At 42.2% G+C, this 24297-nt stretch overlaps 1 protein-coding gene across 1 annotated transcript in view; it reads right to left on the bottom strand.

Moving 5' to 3' along the window:
- Positions 1 to 906: 906 nt before the first annotated feature.
- The window catches only part of spryd3 (SPRY domain containing 3), a 53472-nt gene continuing 30081 nt past the window's right edge, over positions 907 to 24297 (bottom strand). The window contains exons 8-11 of the mRNA XM_084068872.1: positions 18886 to 18943; positions 8842 to 8961; positions 6418 to 6557; positions 907 to 4899 (exon numbers count right to left, since the gene is read on the bottom strand). Of these exons, the coding sequence (XP_083924998.1) occupies positions 4765 to 4899; positions 6418 to 6557; positions 8842 to 8961; positions 18886 to 18943 (453 nt within the window). The 3' untranslated portion in view covers positions 907 to 4764. The remainder of the gene's footprint in view (positions 4900 to 6417; positions 6558 to 8841; positions 8962 to 18885; positions 18944 to 24297) is intronic.

The following is a 24297-nucleotide window of genomic DNA, read 5'->3' as shown; positions in this document are numbered from 1 at the left end:
AGGGGGTGAGGTGGAGTCTGAAGAGGCGAGTCAGAGCTTTCAGATTGCGGTGGGAAATTAATTGGTAGCCAGTCTGCAGTTCTGACTGCAAGGGCTCCCCCTTCATTCCACGGTTTGGAAGCCAGGAGGTAGAATATTCTAAGATGTCTAGAGTATGACCAGGGTGTTTAAGGGCGGCCTTCCTGTGTTAGCTGATCTACTGCAAGTGAGCGGGTACAGTTGTGGGGTTAGATCATGTCTTGAAGCTATGGGGGTGCCACGCTCTTGGTTACCTTGTAGGCCATCACCAGTTCTCTGAAGCAAACACTAGCAGCAAAGTGAAGTTGACACGCAGCAAAGGACGTCAGGATCGGTATTCGAACCTGCGACACGCTGTTAGGCATTAGAGCCTACAGTACATGTGGTATGCGCCTGGACCACTAGCCCAGCGGGTGCCCTGTGATACACTTTTAAAAGGGTGAATGTTAAATAATCTGAATTTATATTATCAGTACATCTGAATATGTGCATGTTAATGGATTAGGCTTCATGGCTACGATAATAACCATGATGTTCATACAATAATATATTGATATGGAAATGCATACTGTAGGAACAGAATTGTTTAACACCATTTTAACTCAAGATGTAAAGAGAAAGGTAAAGCAGAGTTAAACGATAAGGTCCTGGGGTGGGTTTAATCCCAGGGAACAGTGTGGTCAGTGCATTAACAGACTGAGCCACCAGGGTGCCCCAATCATCTGTGTTTTTTAAATAATCAATGAATGTCAGGCAGGCATCATTACAGTATGTACATGGAATGAAAAGAATTGTCCCAAGACAAACCTACACAACTTGTGTAAATCACAGCTTGTGGCTATACAACTTGTGTAAATCTGATGATGTAAATTTTTAATCAACATAAATTACACTGCAAGTCAACAAGATATACATCAATAGTCCTTGATCCAAGTAAGGGTTGACAAGTTACAAAATTTTGACCCGGTTTAGCTCTGAATTGGTCAAATTCAGAAGAAATTGATAAAAGTCGCCAGCATATTGTACGTAGTTCTAGTTTTGTCATCACCAATGGCTTGATCATAACACCCTGACCTCCCAAAAATAAAAACATGAGATGGCCACATCAGTAATTAGATAAAAAATATATCTTTTCGCTATCGACCTGTCTTAACAGTTTCAGAGTGACATCTTTGATACTCTCAGCATTGATAACCTGTACAACAGTCTCAGATAATAGCCCTGCAGGAAAATAATACATATTTATTTTGTCTCTGTTTTACATTTTACATTTGTACATGCACCATACCTGTCGAGGTTTATAGCTTGCAGTCACAAAATTGGCTGTTGAGCACAATCAGTGGCTTGAAAGTGAATAAATATGATTAAAACTATCTCCAGCATATGTGACCTAATTAGCAACTTCTTTGAATTCAAGAGAATTTGAAGATTCTAGCATTGCTGTCGGCAAAGGATTCTACTCTATCCTAGTATAACTCTATCTAATGTAAAAGCTAACCTACATGCCAAAAGATTGCTCTATGCAGCTTATATGAAGAGGCAAAGGAATGTATATCGAACAGCTTGTAGTATTTAACTTACAGAATTGTGATATTGTTAATGGCCAACTGATACAGTATATGAAGTAAACAAATGGTGCTTTCCCACTGCATGGTACTGACTCTGCCCAACTGAACTCTACTCGCTTTTGGTACCAGGCATTTAATTAGTAGCGTTTGTTTAAAATATAATTTATTATATATGACAAATCGACACGGATACAAAATATTGATTATTCTTTATAATCGATTAAATTGATTAATCCGGGCCTGGGCAGTAGCGTGACGTTCCAGGCACCCTAGGCTGCAATGCCAGCCTGACAGCGTGTCGCGGGTTCGACTCCCGTTCCCCACAACCTTTGCTGCGCGTCACACATTGTAATGCGCTATATAAATGGACCATTTACTATTTTAAGTTAAGCTGGTACCATGCAGTGGAAAAGCACCAAAACATACATTTGATTAAAATGTTGGTTCACTTAACTAAATAATTAACACAGTATAATATGGATGATAACAGTCCCTTTAAGACAATGAGGGAGGGATAAACAAATTGCATATAAGACAGTAGCTGCCAAACCACAATCATTTGGCATGGAGAATACAACCCCCCCGCCCAAAAAAACAAACAAATAAAAAAACAACTAGATAATGTGACAATCAAGCCCCACTTCCTTACCCATGACCACCAGTCTCACTTCCAAGTACATTGAGATTGCTATGGCTCTGGTGCTGCTGTTGTATGCTGTACAGGCAACTGCTAACTTCACACTTCATTGTACGACCGCATCACTTGCTGCAAAGGACTGATTTCTGAAGTGAAGAGTGGATTAGGCTTAAAGTGCTTGTGGCTACATATACATACACTACAGTACATCGTGTCTTTTTTCACATGCAGCGGATGTCGGCAGACCAAAATGTCTATTGTCATCAGTTTCAGCTATATCCAGCGGGTTATTAAACAACTACAGACAGACGACCTCCCCCTAACCCCTTCTCCCCTGACTTACATTGTTGATTCTAAAATAAAACAAATACACTGTTTTAAGAGCAGATACACTGTAATCATACTGTATTCCCTTATGTTCTGTTACACACCCTTCAACTCCCCTAAAATGGCACTTCATTTGAATGTCTCCCAGCCTAAAACAAAGATGTAAAAGGATCCTACTCGGGGACTGGGAAATGGTTAACAGTGCTTTGGACAACTGACTCGACCATGTAGATATCACCTTCCTCCTTTGAGAAAGACTTAACCCCCCCCCCCCCCACCCCACGCCCGCTACTCAAGTCTCCTTCACATGTGACTACCTCATATTCTCAGTTACATAATGCCAGGTAAAAACTAAATACATTCCCTGTACTGAGGAGATGGTCATCATTATAATGTATACAATCTTTGCAGAAAATAGATCGGAGGCGGAACATCATTCTTACATGCTGCCATGGTTTCACTTGTAGACCAAGCCCGGAGGTGTAAAGTAACTAAGTACATTTACTCAAGTACTGTACTTAAGAACAATTTTGAGGTATTCTTTTTGACTTTACTGGAGTATTTCCAATTTTCAATACTTTTACTTCTACTCCATTACTCAGAGGCAAATGTTATACTTTTACTCCACTACAGTTATTTAAAAACTATAGTTACTAGTTAGTAGATTTTGATTGTTATTATTACAAAACATAAATTAACCACTTTAGCCTATATATATTTCGGCCATTTGAAAATAGCCGATCTACAAGCTCGCTATGCGACACATTGTGAGCTTGTAGATCTGCTATTTAAAAAAATACTTTTATACATTTGAAAACTTGTGAAACGGGACATTCTGTATAATGAGTACTTTCTACTTTTGGTACTTTAAGTACATTTTGATGCCATACATTTTTGGAGTGGTGCCAACCACTCCTACATTTGACCGTGTGTGTGTGTCTGTCCATCCGTCCGTATGTTTGAGCACGGCCTCAACAGCTGCAGCTGATTGCAACACAAAAATGCAACCAGTTACACTAAATAACTCATCACGGGCACCACTCTCTTCACATTGGGTGTGATGTTTTTTACTTTTACTAAAGTAAATGTTTAATTCCGGACTTTTACTTTTTTTTACTAACCAAATATATCTACATTGCAGTATTGATACTTTTACCTAAGTAAAAAATGCGAGTACTTTTCCCACCACGACCAAGCTTGATTTTCTTCTGCCAGCACATGGTGAGATATGGAGCACAAAAGGAATTGGGTGAAGAACATTATCTCTGATCTATGTCCATCGGTCCTGCTTCCCTTCAGAAATCACTTTATCCGACACTGATTTGCAAAAGTGGATATGCAAGCTTGCTTAACTAATTGCATCAAAGCTTGGAGCAAAAAAAGAAAAAAAAGGACAAATTGATGCTTTTCTGAGTGGAACTGACCCACAGCGCCAACGGGCAGGGGGTGGCCGGGTAGTGGGGCCTCGCCAGTAGGTCAACGTCAACGATCAATCACAGGGGGGCACCCTTTCCCAGAGAGAAGACAGAGAATGTGAGATGGAGTGGGAGACAGAGAAACGCACAGTGTGAGAGAGAGAGAGAGAAACATGGTGCCTGTGATATGAACTGCCAACTAGTTCTCTGACTCGACACAACTGTTGGCCCTGCTTTGCTATGCTTGGGGCCGTGACAAATGAAATAAACTAAGTGTGCCAGACCTCATGAGAGGGATTTAAGGGCTCACTGTTTCAGAGACACACAACCGTATGCTTTACAGGGCTGGGAAAAGCTACTTGGATGATGGCTCAAGAGATTGCATAGAATTATATGACTCTTTATGTCTCCGAAGAGGTGTTTGGCGCCAGGTACAGTACAGTGGGCTATGCCTGGTCCCACACAGACCATATACTGTATATAACGCTACCCACAGTGAAGTTTTTCGTGCAATACTCCTATGACCAGGAAGACAACGTGCTCGCATTGTCATGATATATAAGTGAAAGTCTTATAAATAAAAGCCAGATGTTTTTTAGGAAGACAAGAGCAACGTGCACTAGAGGGCTGCTGGGTGCAGCGTGACCTGGAGAAGGGGAGTTAGTTTGCCTGGTTGAAAACTGGTCAACTACCAGTCATTTGATCAGGTAAGTGGGGGGCTATTGGCAACATGCAGAGTCTCATCTTCACAGCCAGCAGGGCTGCAAGACCGCCGAGTGTCCATTCACAGTTGTGTGGCTCAACCGCTGAGCGGATGCAGGTCAACCTTGACCTTCTCTCCACTGCTCAGCATGCCCACAGTGGGGTAGAGGCCCCCAGGCGGAACCACCACCTCCCTCCTGCCCATCAACTTCCCGTTCCTGGTGAAGAATACCTGCAGAGCCACAAGGGGGCAACAATGAGTCAATGTTCAATAACACACACACACACACACACACACACACACACACACACACACACATCTTCCACTGCGCCTCCATGTTTCCGATCTCCACTGATCCAGATACCGATACTAAAACAATCTTCAGTTGAGAGCATTCAACAGGCCACTTATACGTGAACAAAAGAATCATGCACAGTCATGAAGTGTGGATAAACAAATTGGTGATCATGTGATGTCTATTTTCTGGGGGGAGAGAGTCAATGTTTATGGTACATGCCTCTACTAAATCATGATGTGTGATCAAACTTTAGCCAGCTGTTGTGAAAGGAGAGCAGTGCAATAAGAGAGCATCAAAAAGCTTTTCACTACTAATGCTGAGGACTTGTTCCCAAGTCTGTCAAACATTTAGTAGAGTGCCACCCACTCAAAAAAGAAAGGCTTAACATCTATTCAATTATAGGCCTCGGATGAAGGCTGAGCAGAACTGCAACAGCTCCTTCGCTTGAACAATATTGGAGGCTGTACGCTGTAGTTCTACATTGTGCCACCTTATCTACATGCACACAAACAGACATACATGCATAGACGGAGCCCCCACACCTTTCCACCTAACCACTTTCGCCCCCCCCCCCCACACACACACACACACACGCAGCAACTGCCCAAAGAGACCTCTGTAATGCCAAGGAACAAAGCTTTTTGGGTAATGTGTCCTGCTGAATAAATATTGACAAATCCCTGGATTACGACCTGGCCCCTTCTATTTTCAACCTCTTGGGTTTCAGTGGCACATATATAATAGCACTCGCCCTGTGGACCCCTGTCCTCACTTGCACAACTTCAACAGGCCGGTCGCCATGTCGAGAGAGAGACGTGTGGCTAGGGGTAAAATAGTGCTTGACTACACTGGCAACCGCAGTAATTAAAGCAACAGCAACAATGGTAAACAAACAAAAGCAAGGACCCAGGGCGGTCAGATGATTGGAGTGTTAAAGGGACACATTAGAAGACCAGAGAGGCTTGGGTGGGTTCAATAGTGTGTGTGGCGTGTGATACAAGGGTCACAGGGTACAGACCATGCCGTGTTACGTTGTGCTATGAAAGTATGCAATAATTTGTGCTGAGCTTGCAGCTCACATGACTTGTAAGTAATAGGGAATTTATTGCCGCAATCCTACTCTCTACCCTTTGTTCCTCTGAGCTGCACCCTAGACCCTTCTACCTACGTTGGATGAAAAATCAAAAATCAAACACTGGACTCAAATACTGTAAAGGCCCAACCACCGAGCCTGTGTGATATTTAAAGGGTACACAAGAATGTGCCCTCTGGCATGAATGAAACAAGTAATATCAAAGTGTCAATGTAATTCCGAAAGGCTGAAAAGAATCAGGATCTTTGTATCTTCCGATTTACATCTCATCGATGAAGTATAGTATACATTTGTGTGCAATGAATACATTTAAAAAGGCACATTAAAGCCGGTTCTCTTTTATTAGCCATGACCTCACCGTGACCTTCCTGCCCTCTGGTCCACGTTCCAGCTCGTCACTGTCCTCCTCTTCTTCTTCTTCGTCGTTCAGGTACAGAATGTTCTGGATGCTGCCCTGCCTGGGCTGGACGTTAAGCTGCTCCCAGTCATCCACGTCGGCTGAGGACAGTGCGGAGGGGAGGGTGTTTGTTTGAGGACATGTACATTCATGCGAGTGGAAATACTTAGTTAACGTTCCAAAATTGAGATGAACCAGTTCTTTCACGACAAATAACTGGTTAATTCGTTCAACTAGTTTCTGAAGTTTCGAGTGGTACGCGCACCTGTGAACATTTCATGTGTGAAACCCCAGAATATGTCCTGCTACAGATAAGGAGGTATGCTTAGGCATTGCCCCTGCCATTGTTCGGTAGCAGTGAAGAGCTGTACGACTTTAAAAGAAGGTAGCACTACCTGAGACCTGGTAAACCAAAATATATGTTTGTACTAATATAACATGTGCGAGACCCTGATTCAGATCTATTGTCTTACGCCCAATCACCCCCCCCCCCCCACACACACACACACACACACACACACACACACACATCACTCTGTTAAGAGAGAATGTTGCTACAATTGTCTGATGCTAAACCACACTAAGCAGGTTTAAGAGTGAAACCTCCCACGGACATGCAAGCTATGCCAACAATAAGTCTCTAAATGAGTGACGATGTAATTGCTGTTCCTGAACCCTCTGTCCTCACCATCCAGAATGTAGTCTCCTGAACCCTCAGTCCTCACCTTCACCATCCAGAATGTAGTCTCCTGAACCCCCTCCCCTCACCTTCACCATCCAGAATGTAATCTCCTGGGGTGAGTTGCACCACCCGACACTAAGTTCACACTTAGCCTAGTTATAGCACACAAATGGCTTTCCGTTTTACATGCGCATGCGAGATGCCCGTGTGTGTATGTGTGAGTGTTTAAAAACGATGTGTGTCAAAACGTTAATAGTTGGTTGTTTGCACCTCATCATTAAAGCATTGAAGTCAATAGAGTGCTAAATCTTTTCTTTGGGTTCATTCGTGAAGAAGTGGCCATAGAAGTGTATTAATAGCATGCATCTCTCCTTTTCTCCTTCTCTGTGATTACAGATAAAAAGATCAATGGATCGGATGACTCTCAAGTCAATTTATGCGACTATACATTACTACTGTATACAAACAGTCTACAACCAGCCCTACTAGCTACGTTATGCATTAAATAGGACTTTACGCCCTAGCATAGGATGTTAGATAGGTTGTAAAGTTCCAACTAGTGAGTTACTAAATTCTGTTGCATGAGAAAGATAGTGCACGCACTTCCGTGGCCCAGGTGCAGGACAAGGAGCAGTATCACAAAATGTGTTGCTGTCAACGTGAGTTACTAAATTCTGTTGCACCATGACTATTCATGGCACAACTTAGATAGTAGTGTGTAGACTGTTCTTCAAGTAATTTATAGTTGCATAAAATTACGTATGAGCTCCCGGATCCAATGGACATGCACATGAGTGGTTTCAGCGACTGTAACACCCGTTTTCACTGTTGGTGCTTTAACTTTGTTGTGGGTCAGTGCGTCTTGGAAACACTGCCACAGTATAAAACTTCTGTCTGGTGTCATTTTGATTTCCATGATCAACTGGTATGTATACAAAATCGTCAACGCACTTGCACAGGGCGATCGCAACCCTGCGCTTCACATGGTGGATTTGTATGGTATCACCAATTACATCATGGATCAGCCTAGTTGCGTAGTAATTAATGCAGGGCACACTTGTAGGTAGGGCTGTGAATCTTCTGCTATCTCACGATTCGATTCCGATTCTTCTATTAATCTATTTTTTGAACAAGAGAATCGATTCTGAATCGTCCAACAGTAGAATCGCGATTCGTATTTGAATTTTTTTTCTGACACCCCTACTTGTAGGCTTGGGAGAAGTACACCGTTCAAGTTGCTGTTGTTCTGGAGGTCTACCGCTGTTATCTTCATTATACCATCTCTCTTGAAGCAGAGTCTTGCATAAATGTCAACGATGACATCATCACAAATATTTTGTGGAGGTAAAGTCTATCTCACAAAGTGCATTGGCGAGTTTGGGGTCGTTAGTTATATTCAATTACTTCAATGATAAAATCAAAGCAGTCTGCCATTGTAAGTAGGAGTTAGTGAAGCGTAAAGGCGTGCGTAAATATTCAGTTGTTACTTAGAGATAAGTCACAACTAATTTGAGTAGTGCAACAGCTTTAATTTGAATAAATCTGTAAATCTTAACTTAAAGGTCATTTATGCTATAACTAATCTAAGTTTAACTAAGCTAAGTTTGAACTTGGTGTGAGGTGGTGCAACTGGCTACTCTATTGAACCAACTGTCCTCATCTTCACCATCCAGAATGTAGTGTCATGAATAGTCTCGCCTCACCTTCACCATCCAGAATGTAGTCCCGTGGGAACATGATCCCGCAGCCCATGATGTCACCTTTGAAGCAACGGGGGCCGAAAGCATCTCCAACCCCACTACCGTGAAAGATCTTACCATCGTCTGTCAGAGAAAGAAATGAGAACAGAGAGAGAGACTTAAAGGCCCCGTGTCCACCAAGATGTTTTTTCCTGAGCTCAGCTCATGTTATTAATCGTTTATAACGGGAGCACCGCGTTTTTGGAAACTCCAGCTGCTTGGCGTTGCGCTGGGCATTTACCTTGCGCTCACACGTGCACAAGCAGCGCTTTTCCCTGCCTGCTGAAAGCTAAAATATTTTCAACTTGGGCGCCTGGAAGCGCTTTTAGGCGAGCGCCTTGGCTCGCCTATTTTGCTAAAATAATTAGCAAAATCACTACTGTGGGTTACCAATGGAGGGCATCTCTTTATGCTTAGAAACTACTAACCATGCAACTGAACATGACATGGTGAGTATAGACACAATTGTGCATCTTGAAAACTATTTACCACAATGCATCATTCAACATCACACTTCCATTACCAAAAGGTGAGAATAATATTCATTTATTTTTTAGAAACACCTCATCTTTCAAGGACATCCCCTCCAAAAACCCAACGACATCATCCAGTGGGAACACATCGAAAACAACACACCGTAGAGTTGCGAGAGACAACAATGAAGAGAGAAAAAAAAAAGGCAAAAGAAAAACATTGCAAAGGTAGCCTGCAGACAAGCTCTCGTCGAGCGCAGTGGCGTGGCTGCCACTGGTAAATATTTATGGAGTTGTCATGGGACCCGTCCCCGGCTCAGGATACTGTTTAAACAATCTCTATCTGAGCACGGGGAGGGAGACGGAGACACTGTATCATTACTGCTCCCATGCGGGCCCCTGTCACAACACCACACACTAGGCAAACACTGGAGCCACACCGGCACAGGAGCGGCACAGGGTAAAAATAGCCGAGTCGGGTGGGCTTTGGAGACTAACAAGGTGTTGGCATTGGAGTTGACCAGTACGACAAAAATTGTTAGAATACCATTTCACATAAAAAGAAAATATACAATAATTGGGACCACAAAAAACATTTCCACGGTATGAAATCTATTATCATATTTTGCACTATAAGGAGGTTGTGTTTGGTGTGTGTGTGTGTGTGTGTGTGTGTGGACAGGAATGGGAGGCAAGGCATAGCAGAGGGTCAGACAGGGGTAGGTTAGAGCGTCGCCAACTTGGACGTCCCCTTGTTATTGCCTCACTTATTGCTAGTTTTTCCAATTGTCTTGTCTTTGTATTATTTTCAGTATTTGTTCCTGATGTGTCATTCTGCAGCTTATCCAATTCTGTCTCTACACCATGAACTGCAAAACCGATGAACAGCTTTTGCTACTCTCCAAGTAGCCTAGTTGATCATCTACAGTACCTGGCACTAAATTGTATCAAACAAGACTTTAGTGACACACATCCTGGTTCTGGTGACTGATTGTCCTAATACGTGAGAGGGCCGTGTTATTTCAATTACTTTTCTCTCACAAACGGAATTGGAAGGTCAATATCAGTCACCAGAATCAGGGATGTGTTTTTTCAATAAGTCTAACATGGTTAAAATGAGTTTGAAGTTCAATGGGTTTGTATCGGAGGGGGGCGTGTCTGATAAAAGTAATATGAAATATCTAAATATTGAATCTAACAACTTAAAAACTGCCCGGGGGTGCACAAAAAAGCCAGAGTAGATGTTAAAATGCCCCCAGAAGTGTTTTAAAGTGATATACCCCTTTAAAGTCGAAGCCAGATGGTTGAACTAGAATCAAAAGACAAGAATTATTATGGGGACATGGTCAAAGGTTTGCTCTGTGGGCATGGCACAGTAAAATCTGGAGTTTAAATTCTATATTTTATTAAATTAACACTTGTGATTTTACTGTGTGTATGACTACAAGTGGTGCTGGTGTTGAAGATGATGTTAACTAGTTTGCTAGGGGTTAGATGTAAGATTACAATAGGGATAGAACTGGAGCTGGGGCCAGGGTTGGAAACACCGGCTGGGGAGTGGAGAGGGCAGGCCCTCTGGCTCCTGAGCTGCAACAGAAACCTGGCTGGGGATGGAGTAAAACAGGGGATGGGAAAACAGCACCAGCCTTCGTAACATGAGAGTTTGTCTGGAAAAGACTGGGCTTCCCTGCCCAGGGAACATTGACTTCACAGACTCCTAAAACATGAAATGTAAAAAATATATTATTCCAGAATACCACACAGTCACACAGAGGCTGCACATGTTTTTAAAACTTTACTATAAAATCCATATGCGGCTGCCATGTGATTTAAACGGCAATCAAAGATTTGAGCTGAGTTAATATATATAATGGCCATTTTTGGCCCATAAGCCTGGGAGGCCCTAGCTGTAAAATACATGAACCACATAATCAAAAATAAGTTTCTATAATCTCTGGTTAGACCTGCCAGACAATTGAGTAGTCAAGCTTGCTTATGTCGTGGTTTAACTAGGCCACAAGGTAGTAAATTTGGTCTTGCTTGCAATTGCATTATGATAGTAGTGAGGTAATTGTATTTTGTAGTGGTTGTTGGTTAAAGTAACAATTTTGTGAAGTAAAGGTTGCAATATACCATTGACTTGACTTTATTGTTTATCTGATGGCACGAGTAAGCCACAATGTTGGCTCTGCAATGAAAATGATGCAATGTACAGTCGTATGAGGTGAGAAGCTAGGTTATGTTATACAGATACATACAGAAGAATGGATAGACAATAATGCAGCTTCAACTAAAGATGTTGAATAATGTTCTACAGTCGGTGAGTTACACTAGGCTTATCATGCTTATAAATGTTATAGGTTAGGCGGCTGACTCATACTTCAACTACAGTAAAATCAGTAGTGTTGATTTAACAACACTTTTGCCATGCAGGCATTGTATACTGTAGGCAATGTGGTGACATACATACAGTATGTCGACAATGAAATACTTGTCTTCCTACACCGCAAAATCGGTGTTAACTCTTGAGTGTAATAATGTACAGGTACATTTTTACACTGTCAGAGGCAGCATACATGGATCTTACCATGTATGCTGCCACAATAGTTAGTCACTGAGACATTGCTTTGACAGTGATTCAATTAAGGTTAAACCACTGTTGTAGCGTACACATGTTAAATGGAGCCACTATTGCAACAACTTAGATTGTGTGGTAGTGATGATGGTGGCAGTGCACCAGCCCTGAGCTGCGGGTGTTGAGTCACAATGTGTGTGAGTCATTGATGGGGGAGGTTGGCATTCTAAAAGGGACCTTTGCCAGGAAGGTGATAGGGTTAATGAGGCTTGCTGAGGAGCACTCACTGCCTGGATGGCTGGCTGCTCCTGACAGGGCCCACAGGGGCCCGCAGGGGTCCACGGCCCATTGACCTGTAGAAACACAACCCACTGCAACACACGGGATAGAGGTCCACACTGGGCCAGCTCCCAATATAAACACCCCAGAGCCAGAGGTAAAGCGAGGAACAGGGTAAGCACAAAAGCAGAGGCCACAGAGCTTGCAAACTATACAAGCTATAAGAGAACACGGATATGCTTGGCAGACATTTGTGTATGTATCTGGAATATTATTGTGAGTCAAATGATAGCCTTAGAAGTCAATAATAGTAATATAATAATAATAACAGACACACATGATTTGAGGTCCAAAACTGTTACTCTGCTCAACACAAACCCTCACATATGTACAGTATGTACTGTATTTTTAGTACCTTAAAATGGGCTAGCACAAGAGCCCAATAATCAATAAGCACATGCACATTTTTAATTATAGGAGTAGGAATTATTATTACATATACTGCAATGGTACTACTGTATTCAACCCGTTGGCTATGATACGAGCCAAAAGACAGCCGCAGCAACGATTTATTTCTAAAAGCCAGTATGATAGAGCTATACCTGGACCAAAAAAAAACATTACAATAGAAGCAGTGTCATGCATTTAGCATGGTATATGACAAAAATAGTCCTTTGAGATTTGGTCAACATATATAAATTCCCTACAAGGGATAGTTTGGCAGGCATTTAGACTTATGGATACCGAGCTAAAACCACCCATAAAAGTCAACAACAGAGCTAACAAACTGCATAGAAACACCTTTTTGCTACATTCTTGGCTCATGCCAAGCATTGGAAACTAAGGTAATAAAGTTAAAGCGTTCCTCCTTTAACAGATCCTGCTGTGGTTACGTGCCTTGCCATATATAATGTTTGGGTGTATAAATTTGTATTCACAGTCTGCCAAGGAGTGTATGCGTGCAATTTCTGAGGTTCTCGAGCTGCTCCATGAAAAATCAAGGGTGCGTGGAGGAGTTGCGAGGAACCGTGTTGGGGAAAGTTAAAACATAATATATATATTACATATTACTTTGAATTAAAAGTAAGTCATATTCCACAACCACTTTCTGTGCAAAGTCCTGAATTTACCATGCAGGATTAATAATGTCCAAAAAATAAATTAAAGTTATATTACTTTACTTTCACAAACATTACTCAAATTAAGCACAAAACATATTAAATAGAATAGGGTAAATGGTAAATGGTGCATTTATATAGCGCTTTTATCCAAAGCGCTTTACATAGATTGTGCATTACATTCACACACACATTCATACACCGATGGCGGAGGAAACCATGCAAGGCACCAAGCTGCTCATCGGGAGCAATTAGGGGTTCAGCGTTTTGCTCAAGGACACTTCGACAGTAACTCTTCTGGGGGAGCCTGGGATCGAACTGGAAACCTCACGGCTTCCATCCGGCTGCTCTATCGGCCACTACCCCTGAGCCACTGCCGCCCCATAGAATAGGGTATGACACAATAATGTTTAGCAGCCTAAATTTCAATGGCAGCATCCTCTATTGGTGCAGTGCATATATTCAAAACATCCAAAAAAAGTCTAAATTAGTGAATGGTAGACAAACTCCCCTGTTATTAGTGAGCATGAATGTGTTAGCTTAGCGTCATGTCCCCCTCCACTCCCCCTTTTTCCTACAGTTAACTCCTATTGGAGGCATGACTTTGAACATACAGTTTGCTATACTGTATGTACAGAACTTGTGCCCTTTACACGTTCTTCCACTTCAGGTAGAGGGGGGCTTCTCTGTACTTCCTAAAAATTGTAGCCAGATTGTGTGATGTCACCAATCATGCAATTAGCCACTTGCTGAAACCTGTAAACACTTTGCTTTCAGCAGAAGTGGTGGGTGTGGTGCGATGCCTGAGAATTTGCTTTTTTGAATATTCATGGGTCCAGAATTTCTCAATGAGGGAGAAAGAATAGATGCTTCCATCCCTTTTCCAGAGTTTTTCTACTTTTCTATAGGGTACAACCATTCTCTGGTGGATAGACCAGACCCTCCCCCACCCCCAGACATGCTTCGTTTACATCCACGTGCACATCGCGGCTCCCGTGGCGCTCCAAAGATCGTCAATATAAGGTAAACAACCCTGGCAGAAGCTAAATAATTAATTCATTAATACCTGGCAGGGAATGTGTTAAAAAGGAGGTTAACTTTGATTTCAGGACTAGTACTAATACACACCAGCAAATAGTCATTGATGGGGATGAGGTACAAACTGTGGAGGAATACAAGTACTTGGGTACAACAATCGATTCCAAGCTGACATGGAATTCCAACACAGATGCCATCTATAAGAAAGGTCAGCAGAGGCTGCATTTTATGCGCAGACTGAGACAGTATAACGTGGCGAAAAGTCTAATGGTACTCTTCCATCGATCTTTTGTGGAGAGTGCATTAACCTTTTGTTTTGCTGCCTGGTATGGCTCATTATCATTGGTTGATAAGAACAAACTCCATAAAATCCTCAATGTATCCAGGAAGATAGCTGGGGTACAACTTGAGAGTATGACATCAATGTATGAGATCCGGGTACACCCGCTATACAGTCAATAGTAATACAGCCATTTATCATCAGGGCGATACACAGTACCGATGTTGCAGGATAGGAGCTCTGAGATCATTTGTCCCCACAAGTATAGGACTTCTGAACAAACAGGCCCCATCTCAGTTCTGCGCATAAAATGTGTAATGTGATATGTGATGCCTCTCAAACTATGACCATGGTAGCCTATTAAAATGTTGGTATTCACCTGGTATTCCTAAACGTGACCTCAGTAAACTATGCCTAACCTAGCCTTATTCCTAAACGTAACTTAAAGGGTAAGACCACTTTGGTAGAGGTTTGGGTTGTGTAGTTACCTTGCCATGATGTAACCCCAAAGGTGGGCAAGAAATCAAAAATAATTGCTCCATTGATTAGAAATTGATAATTCAAAATATGCTCCTCATTGACTTACATTGTACGGTAAAACAGCTCTCAAAGTCACTCTTTTAGCACATAAATGAACCCAAACATAGCTGATTCAGGCAATATAGAGCATCACCAAACCCAGTACTGTTTGTTTTTTTAATAAAAATGTGAACTTCCTGTTGATTTTACTATACTATATGAAGATCTGGATCCGGATCCGCGGATCCAGTCCAGGTTTTCTACTTATTAAAAATGGAAAAATCAACAGGAAGTTGACATTTTTATTAAAAAAAGAAAACAGTACTGGGTTTGGTGATGTTCTATATTGTCTGAATCAACTTTGTTTGCGTTCGTTTATGTGCTAAAAGAGTGACTTTGAGAGCTGTTTTACCGTACAATGCAAGTCAATGAGGAGCATATTTTGAATTATCAATTTCTAATCAATGGAGCAATTATTTTTTATTTCTTTGGAGTTACATCATGGCAAGGTAACTACACAACCCAAACCTCTACCAAAGTGGTCTTGCCCTTTAAGTAAAATGGTGCCAAAATCTAACCTTATTCCTAATCTTAACTTCAGTAAAACTATGGCTAACCCTAAATTTACTTCTAACCTTATCCTCAGTAAAACAAATACAAGAATACAAGAACCGCTGGTCCACGAAAAAAAAAGGGGGCAAGCGTGTTTTGGGATGAGTATTCCGGTTACCAACACTAGCCCTGTCACCCTGGCCAGCAGATCTTTTCACTCTGAGCTGCATAAGTAACCGGAACAGTGGACCCCTGACAACACTGCCCACCATTTCTTTTAGATGTATTTCTTTTTGCTTTTACATTTGATTTCATATGTACATTTCCTTTACAAATGAGGGGCTAAATACATATAATACTTTTCCCCCCTTAACTACAGTACATTTAAGGCCCACATCTTCCTATATTAAAAGTTGCCTTAACGATTGACTAGCTTTCATCTTTGTTTTACATTTTCTTTCAACTTTCATTGCAATTATATTGTCTTTTTGTGTTAATGGTACAACAATATACCAGGGTTGTGGCTCTTTTGGAGCGGGAACTTTGGTGGGGTGGGAGGGGTAACATACACCGTCTTTGTATGCGTTTGTCTTATTGACCTGTATGTGAAAATAGAAAATACCAATAAAGAAACCTTGAACAAAAAAAATTGCCTTAAGAGAGGATGGGCAGGCGGACGAACCACATCGTCAAGCTCATGTCACCATGATCAGCCATAACCTTATAAGGACTTTCCAATGTAGTTACAGCCAAATATGGACTGTGTTTTCTAACATCAATGTGTCATCATGGCATCAGGCCCAAACAAATCAGTCAGCATACAGTATATGGCCATGAACGGGACAAGGACTGACAGACACAGAGATCTCCATATATGCCCATAAAAGGGACAAGGACTGACAGATAGAGATCTCCACATATACCCATAAAAGGGACAAGGACTGACAGATAGAGATCTCCATATATGGCCATATCAGTTGGATCACTGGTGCAACTTAGCTGTGAGGGTCGCAAAGCGGCCCGAACCTCTTGTCATATCAAGCATAGCAGTGCATTTGGACATGGAGGGAAATAAATAAATAAATAGGGTTTCTGAAAGTAATGCATTGATTGACTTAGAGACTGTAATAACATTACCCAGTTTGTAAAAGTAATGCGTTATATTACATTGCTACTTGTGAAAGTAATATTATTACCTATTGTGTTACTTAGGTAATTTGTTAAAGCCAACACTGGCGAAGAGGCGCTGCGACCAGTGAAGAAGAGGCCCCGGCCCTGCTGATCTTAAGTAGCTGGATCGGAGCCGGCGCCTCAACCCAAGCATGGGAAGGCAAAAACCCCATACGCGCAGCGTGGAAAACCACATACATCATTTTAGTCTCTAACAAATAAGATTAATGGGAGCTGTGCTGGGGCGTGCACATTTCTGTGGCATCCAGCACACAGCAGCCAAACCAGGCAGACCGCAGCGCTAGACCTTTGGGACTGGCACGGTGAGACTGCCTGAATGACTGGCCTCGTCCGTCACTCAGCACAGATGCATCATCCACAAGCCCCAGTGGGACACACGGCATCAAGTGTTATTAGTATTAATGTATCCCAGTATAAAATGGGCTCTCGTTGGGGGTAGTACGGGGATTTTAGAGTATAAACATTAACTCCAAACATGATCGGAATGCACAGCGGGTACAAGAAAGTCTTATGATAGTCAATTAGAAGGTCAACCTTAAAGGAAGCATACAGAACTTTTGCCTAAAAATACTTTTTCTCTAATGATAACAAAGATCCTGCACTGCACAGTTTCATGAATATTACATGTTGTGGTGTGTGTATCATTTTAAGGCAAATTCCCTTGTGCCTGCAGACGCATAACAATGTGATCCCTTATAGCAGAGCATGGCAGATAACAGCCAGCTCGCTCACTCAAATCAAACTGACCCTGATTGTGACAGTAGCGCAGCAGATTGGCAGACAAAAACTAGTGTAGTTCGTTCACGATAACAACCACCAAGCTAGCGCCTCCTGCTACCTCACTGTCACAGCAGCTGCATGCGATAGGTTATCTCGTAGCACCGATAGCGGCGGGGTGCTGAAGTCTAGAAGAGCAGCCGTGAGGGAGGCATGGCCAGATGCCTTTAGCGATAGGGGCTGTTTGTCATAAACAACTAAGTCTGTGCATGGGAGGCATAGCTTTAACCCATTCAATCCAGGAACGCATACTGTGTCATTTTAGTTATTTTTTTTGCTGCAACCATTATTTTATACTTTGGGCTATTCAAAAACTTTTTTTTTTTTTTATCGTGAAATTATTAAGCGAACATTTTTTACAAAAGAAATTAGCTTCTAGGGAACATTTTTTTTTCTTTTTTTTTAACTTATGTTGCTATATATCAGTGGTTCCCAAACTTTTTCATGTGAAGGACCACCCAAAATTATATGTATTTGGCCGTGGACCCCATCTCAAAATATTTTGTTCCAGGGACCCCCACCAGAAGCAAAGATTTGAGTTAAAGATTTGCACACATCTTCACGATTCTTTCCCAGAAATAGCAGATCTACAAGCTCATAGATCATATGAGCTTGTATATCTGCTATTTTTGAATATCCAAGAAATCTAAAATGACAGATGCGTTCCCGGTCTTAATGGGTTAACTCATGTTTTGTTGGGGGAGGGGGGGCTCTGTATTTCTCCCACAGAGAGCGATTGAGATTGAGATTGTTCGAACACTACTGTTGTCTGCTTTATCCCCTGTCTGTGCTGGGCACCTCAACATCCAGATGAGATGGTGCCCTGAGATGTTGGATTTCTAAAAACAGCAGATAAGAGTATCACAGGAAGTTATCTGATCGAAATATGAGTAAACTGTGTCAGGGGGATTTCACATACTCAACTGAAAATATGAGAAGAGGAAGAGAGATGCAGAGATGACAGACAAATTAACTACATGAGCGCTAGTGTCGCTATACTGGGCATTTCATAAATGGCGAACATTCGGTGAACATTGCAGCTCTACAAGTTCATGGCGCGTTGTGAGCTTTCAGATCAGCTATTTTCGGCTGAGATTTGGTGTAGATGGGGAAAAGGAGTGGGCCAAGTACAGACACCCAGGGGACACCGGTCAATGAAGTGTAGGGTTTAAGAGGGATCCAGAGAAAGAGAGAGAGGGCCCTCACCTGCATGGTAAGCCACTGACCCTCGGCTCCAGCCGGGGTGCCTGTTCTTGGGGTAGTCCTGCACAAGAAATACAAAGAGTTATTCAGATCAATAAATTACTATTTATTTTATTTGACCATCTACATTTGGGGTAATATTTAATTACAATTTAAAAATGTACAATTAGGGAATTTAGCAGACGCTCTTAATCCAGAGCGATTTACAGTAAGCAAGGACAACACAAGGTAATACATCAAATGCATAGAAATAGTAATCCAGGATCATTGGTAAACCAAGAACCTAACCAAAAAATCTATAATCTGTACATTGAAACAGTACACACTATAGGAAACCAGGTTTGCAAATTTTATTTCACGGTTGCAAACAATTTTTTTTTCCCTACAGCAAAGAAATACATATTCAGCTGTCTACATGTACTGTAGCACATACTCAGACAAAGTCTGACTCCCACCCTTTCAATGTTTCAGTGTGTGTGTGTGTGTGTGTGTGTGTGTGTGTGTGTGTGTGTGTGTGTGTGTGTGTGTGTGTGTGTGTGTGTGTGCGTGTGTGCATGTGTGACGTGTGGGTGTGCATGTACGCGCGTGTCTCTGCTCGTTCCCAGTACTTCACAATGTGTCTGATCTGTCCGTCTTTCTGTCTGTCTACCTTTCACCATGCCAACAGAAATAATCAGTGGGCCAACATTTTGGATAAGATCAGAGCATGACTCAGAGGTAATTACTAGATATGTTTATCGGCCCTCTCCACTGCACCTCCATTAGCCCAAACACACACACTACCAAATAGGAAGAGGAGGAAGTAGTGAAGAGCCATGCCACTGAGTTCTCCTTTCATCTCCATTTATCTCTGTAGGTCACATCACAATTCCACATGGTGTGGAATTGGCGTAACGACCACATTTTGATTGTACTGCACAAAAATAAATGTCATTTGGTTGTCAATTCACAATCAAAGACCCAATCATACCAACAATACCCAGAGTAAAAAAAAAAAACACAGGGCCTGCAGTAAGTCACTGCAAAGACAAATATGGATATTTATCCAAAGAGAAGAACAGGGGTTGATAGACAGCAAAAAAGTGAAAACAAAACAAAGTTGACTTTGTTGACTATTCTTTTCCATAGAGTGGTGGTAATGGTAAAACATTTTCTGGCCTTCTCTCCTAAAATAGAATTATTGAGAAGGATGTTCCAAAACCGAGAGATGACGGAGGCCAGGAGACAGACAGTCAGTTTGACCAGGCCGGCAGGCAGACAGGCAGACAGACAGAATGACAGAGGGGCTCCACAGCATCTGTGGCCAGGACACTGGGGAAACAGCCACAATCCTGTCTGACAACCCCACTGGGGATGGAGGTACAGGAAATGGAGACGGATAGGGGGTGAAAAGAAAAAGTGAGACGGAGACGGCGAGAGAGAGAGAGAGAGAAAGAGAGAGCGACAGAGCGGGACACCGGCAGAGGAAGACAGAGAGACGGGGAGGAATGCAGCTACCGCTCCAAGCCTCCAAACCGTTGATCCGCCAAGTCTGCTCCTCTTTCCCCTTATGTCAACCACAAGCCCGAGGATTCAGTTGGCTGGCCAGCATGCAGGCTGGATCTCTGGGGAGGAACAGATGACTTTCTGGGGGGGGGGGGGTCGGGGTCCCACCTCTCCTCCACTCCCCACTCCAGGACTCGTGGATCAATGATTCACAGGAGGCTCATTTAATCAGTGATTTAGTGGTATATACTTTAACAAGACAATATTAAGAATGGATAAACAACTAAGGGGAGGATTTATAATGCTTTGCGTGAACCACAGACTTGCATCTGAAATATGGATGATACCATGATAAAGCCTCCGTTTTCAGTGCTGTCGTCTCAGTAATTTTGGTGTCCATCATCCTCAGTTCAACAAGTCTACACAGTAGTGCATAGTGCACACACTTATCCTTTATCCAAACATGGCATCAGTGTATGAAAAACTAAGGCGGCATTCAAGCCCTTAATCTGAGCAGTCAGTCATACAAAGAAAAGACAACGCTAAGACAGCCTACAATATCTCCTAACATGCAGGACTGGGTCCTGCTGGAATTGTTAGAATATAATATATAATAACAAAACAGAACATATGACACGATTCGTCATCACTCACCACTGATGCCAGTTCTAAAGCGTTACTATTTTCAGTACCTTTATTTTGTAGATGACAGGCGATTATTTAATAGTACTTGCCTGGCTCTTTTCTGAATATAACTATATAAAAGCAAAGTCAAAGCCAAATATTTGTAGGGTAAAATAACCCAGGTCTATACACCACAATACATGTTTGGATGCTTAACAATTAAATATCTTCCTTTTTCGTATTTATTTATTTTCCCCTTTTCTTTATTCTTTGTATTATTCATTCTTTCTTGGTATATATATTTAAAAACATTATAAAAACGATGCAGGATGAATTAAACAAGTGAAGAAAACTTGCATTGTACAAACCTGCAATAAAGTATATACAGTATAGAAAAAACTTAAATCAATAATGTTTATTGCTTTTGGGCTGGTATTTATTAGCAATCAATATATGATGCTTTTATGAGCTATAAGCAACAGAAAAAAATACTATTTGCAATAGTCAACACTGCAATTAGCATCTTGCTCTTAAATTGATCTATCACTTAAACTCTATCACCTACTACCATTATAATGGGACTAATCATAGACTTTAAACCTAGACTTTGAGTCAGTGCATAATGTTAACCCTGTGGTCCACTTTAACATGAACTTTTGAACCCTTGGTTACTATCCCTGCTGGCCTGTGGAAGCCATTAGTAAAAATGCATGCTGCTTCCAAGAACAACAAACAGTAGCGTTATGAGTCCACAGCAGAGTAGAGCGAGGGCCTGCAATATCAGATCCCCAGCTGCTATATCGCTGTCATCGGAGTAGCCTGCATTTCCACCCTGTGGTAGAGTAAACAACCAGTACTAGAGGAGAATGGAATGGTGGCAGTGGGAGAAGAGGAGTCCTGCCCATGCCCCCCTAGAAGCAGATACACATCATACACTACCGCTATCTCCCTGGTCATCATAGGGCTGTCTAAAAATAACACAAAAACCAGGGATTACCACATACAGTATGTGTGTACAGGAGTGGCTATGGGTAAGGAGCATGAGGGAGAGAAAGTTTGACTGTGTGTGTTTACGTGCAAACTTGTGCCCACACAGCCTCAGTTATAGGGGTTTGTGTAGGGCTGCACTGTATGCCGGCAACTGATGCAGGCCGGTTTGTCTAACTCCATGTCATCAGGTTAAACCCACATGTCAGGATAGAACAGAATGTTCTATCGTTGCGTTTGTGTGTACGGACCTATAGGACACATTTATCACCTACCTGAAGGTGCAAAAGCTACCTGAACCCACGCACTATATATACGTTAATATGTACACACATTTTCATGTCAACTTTTTATGTCACAATTTATGTATTTTTGTGGACAAAACTACAGAAATGAAATGAGAGCGTTTCATAATGCTGTTACACTGCCAGGAAAGACTGGAGGCAGAGAGACCGTACTCATACCTCTGATGTTACGTGCACAACATAGCCAACTATGCCATGGAGCATTGTTGGTCAGTGTGCACTTGTGTATGTGTGTATAGGCGCCGTGCACTGGCCAAAAAGGACATCTTGGCACAGACGAGGCTCCTTTGTTCTGTCACAAATAGACCTCGGTAGAATAAACAGGTTCGCCGGCGCTGAAGTCAGAATGGTGCGAAGGAATGCTGCATCATGGGAGGAAGAGGAAGAGGGAGCTTTTTCCCAGGACCCAGGCCCGGGGCAAACCAGGACAGAGGAAACCAGCCATTCCTCATTCTACTGCGGGTGTGTGCAAATATGGATCAATTAATCTATATGCATGATGCATGTATGGGAGAGAGAGAAAGAGAGAGAGAGACGGAAAAAAAGAGAGGGAGAGAGAGAGAGCCCGAGCTGGACGTAAGATGAAAAACTGGAATGACAAACTGAGAAAGCAGCCTCATTCATAGACTCAGTAGTGGCTGTTGAGCCACTACTGAGTTGAGTCTTCATTCCCCATCTCTCCATCTCAACTCTCGCTCTCTCACGCTACCTGTCCCCTTCCGCATCAAAAACAAATTCTCTGCGTTTCAGACATTCTTTCTCCCCAGTTCTTTCCTCTTTCTTTTATTTTCGCATTACCCATCACTTCCCGGAACCCTCTTATTCTAGGCCTTTTGATCCTCTTCACCATCCCGCCATTCGCTCCCTCCACGCCAAACTCGCCACCTTCCTCTACCCTTCTATCAACCCATAATGAGGTCTAGATCGCTCTTTGTCCCACACCCTAGCAACCGACGTGTGTACAGGATGCAAAACAAGCACGCTACCAAGCATATACAGTATGCATGCTGTACGTACGCATACCTAGACTCTTATCTTCAGAGGAAGGAGAGCAAGTAAGAGAGAGCAAGGGGTCACGGCAGGTCTTGCAATTGTGGCTGGGTCGAAACAGATCTTAGATTACACTTCATTTCCCCCTTACAGCACATGCAGTATATAATATACTTCATAACACTTCATAACACTAATTCCCCTGACTCCTCTGCAGGGCAGGGAAACTGGCTGCAGTGACTTGGGGAGGGGGTTTCAAAGATCAGCGATTGCCTGAAACTTTTCGCCAGTAACGCTGACTTTCAGGAACCGATGTATCTCAAAATATCAGCCAGCCAATAAGTGGACACCCTTCTCAGCCAATAAAAAGGAATATACCATCAGTTGTTCAGGAACATTATGTTGAATGGGGGGACATTGTGCCTGCATCAGATTAGGTCTCTTCCTCATGCAGAGAAATAAGTCATTGGAAAGTTATTAAATCCTGTCAACACATCAAGTTGTGGATTTAATGAACAATAGACAATTATGTAGTTCCTTGATTATTGCTTTCCTGCAGCTGAATACATTATGATAAAATACCCTATCTGAAGCAAATAAAAACGAGTGACTAAACGACTCAAACATCTCATTCTAATAGACTCCAACAAAAACCCAGCACAACATGTATATAATGCTTCATTTATACCCTATTGTACAACAGTATTGTATTGCGTGCCAAAAAATAGCAGCTCTACAAGTTCGCAAAGCATCATCAAATCATCGCAATGCATTATGAGCGGGTAGATCTGCTATTTTGGTCAGAGACACCAAAGTAAAAATCAGGCTTAAAGGATGACTTCACCCATTTTCAACATTATCTTCATATATAGGTCCTCACTCCTCACTAATGCTCATTATAATATGGTACCATTTTTGTCTACTCACTCTGTGTCTCAGAGGAGGGCTGTGGACAGTTCAGAAACTCACCTACCAGTGACATCATCGACAGGGAATCCAAGCTAATAGAAACTGCAGGGAACTA

Source organism: Gymnoscopelus microlampas (genome assembly GCF_963454915.1).
Source record: "Gymnoscopelus microlampas genome assembly, chromosome: 10".
NCBI lineage: Eukaryota > Metazoa > Chordata > Actinopteri > Myctophiformes > Myctophidae > Gymnoscopelus > Gymnoscopelus microlampas.
Note: the sequence above shows the minus strand (reverse complement) of the source record. Positions and strands in the feature narration are given on the sequence as shown.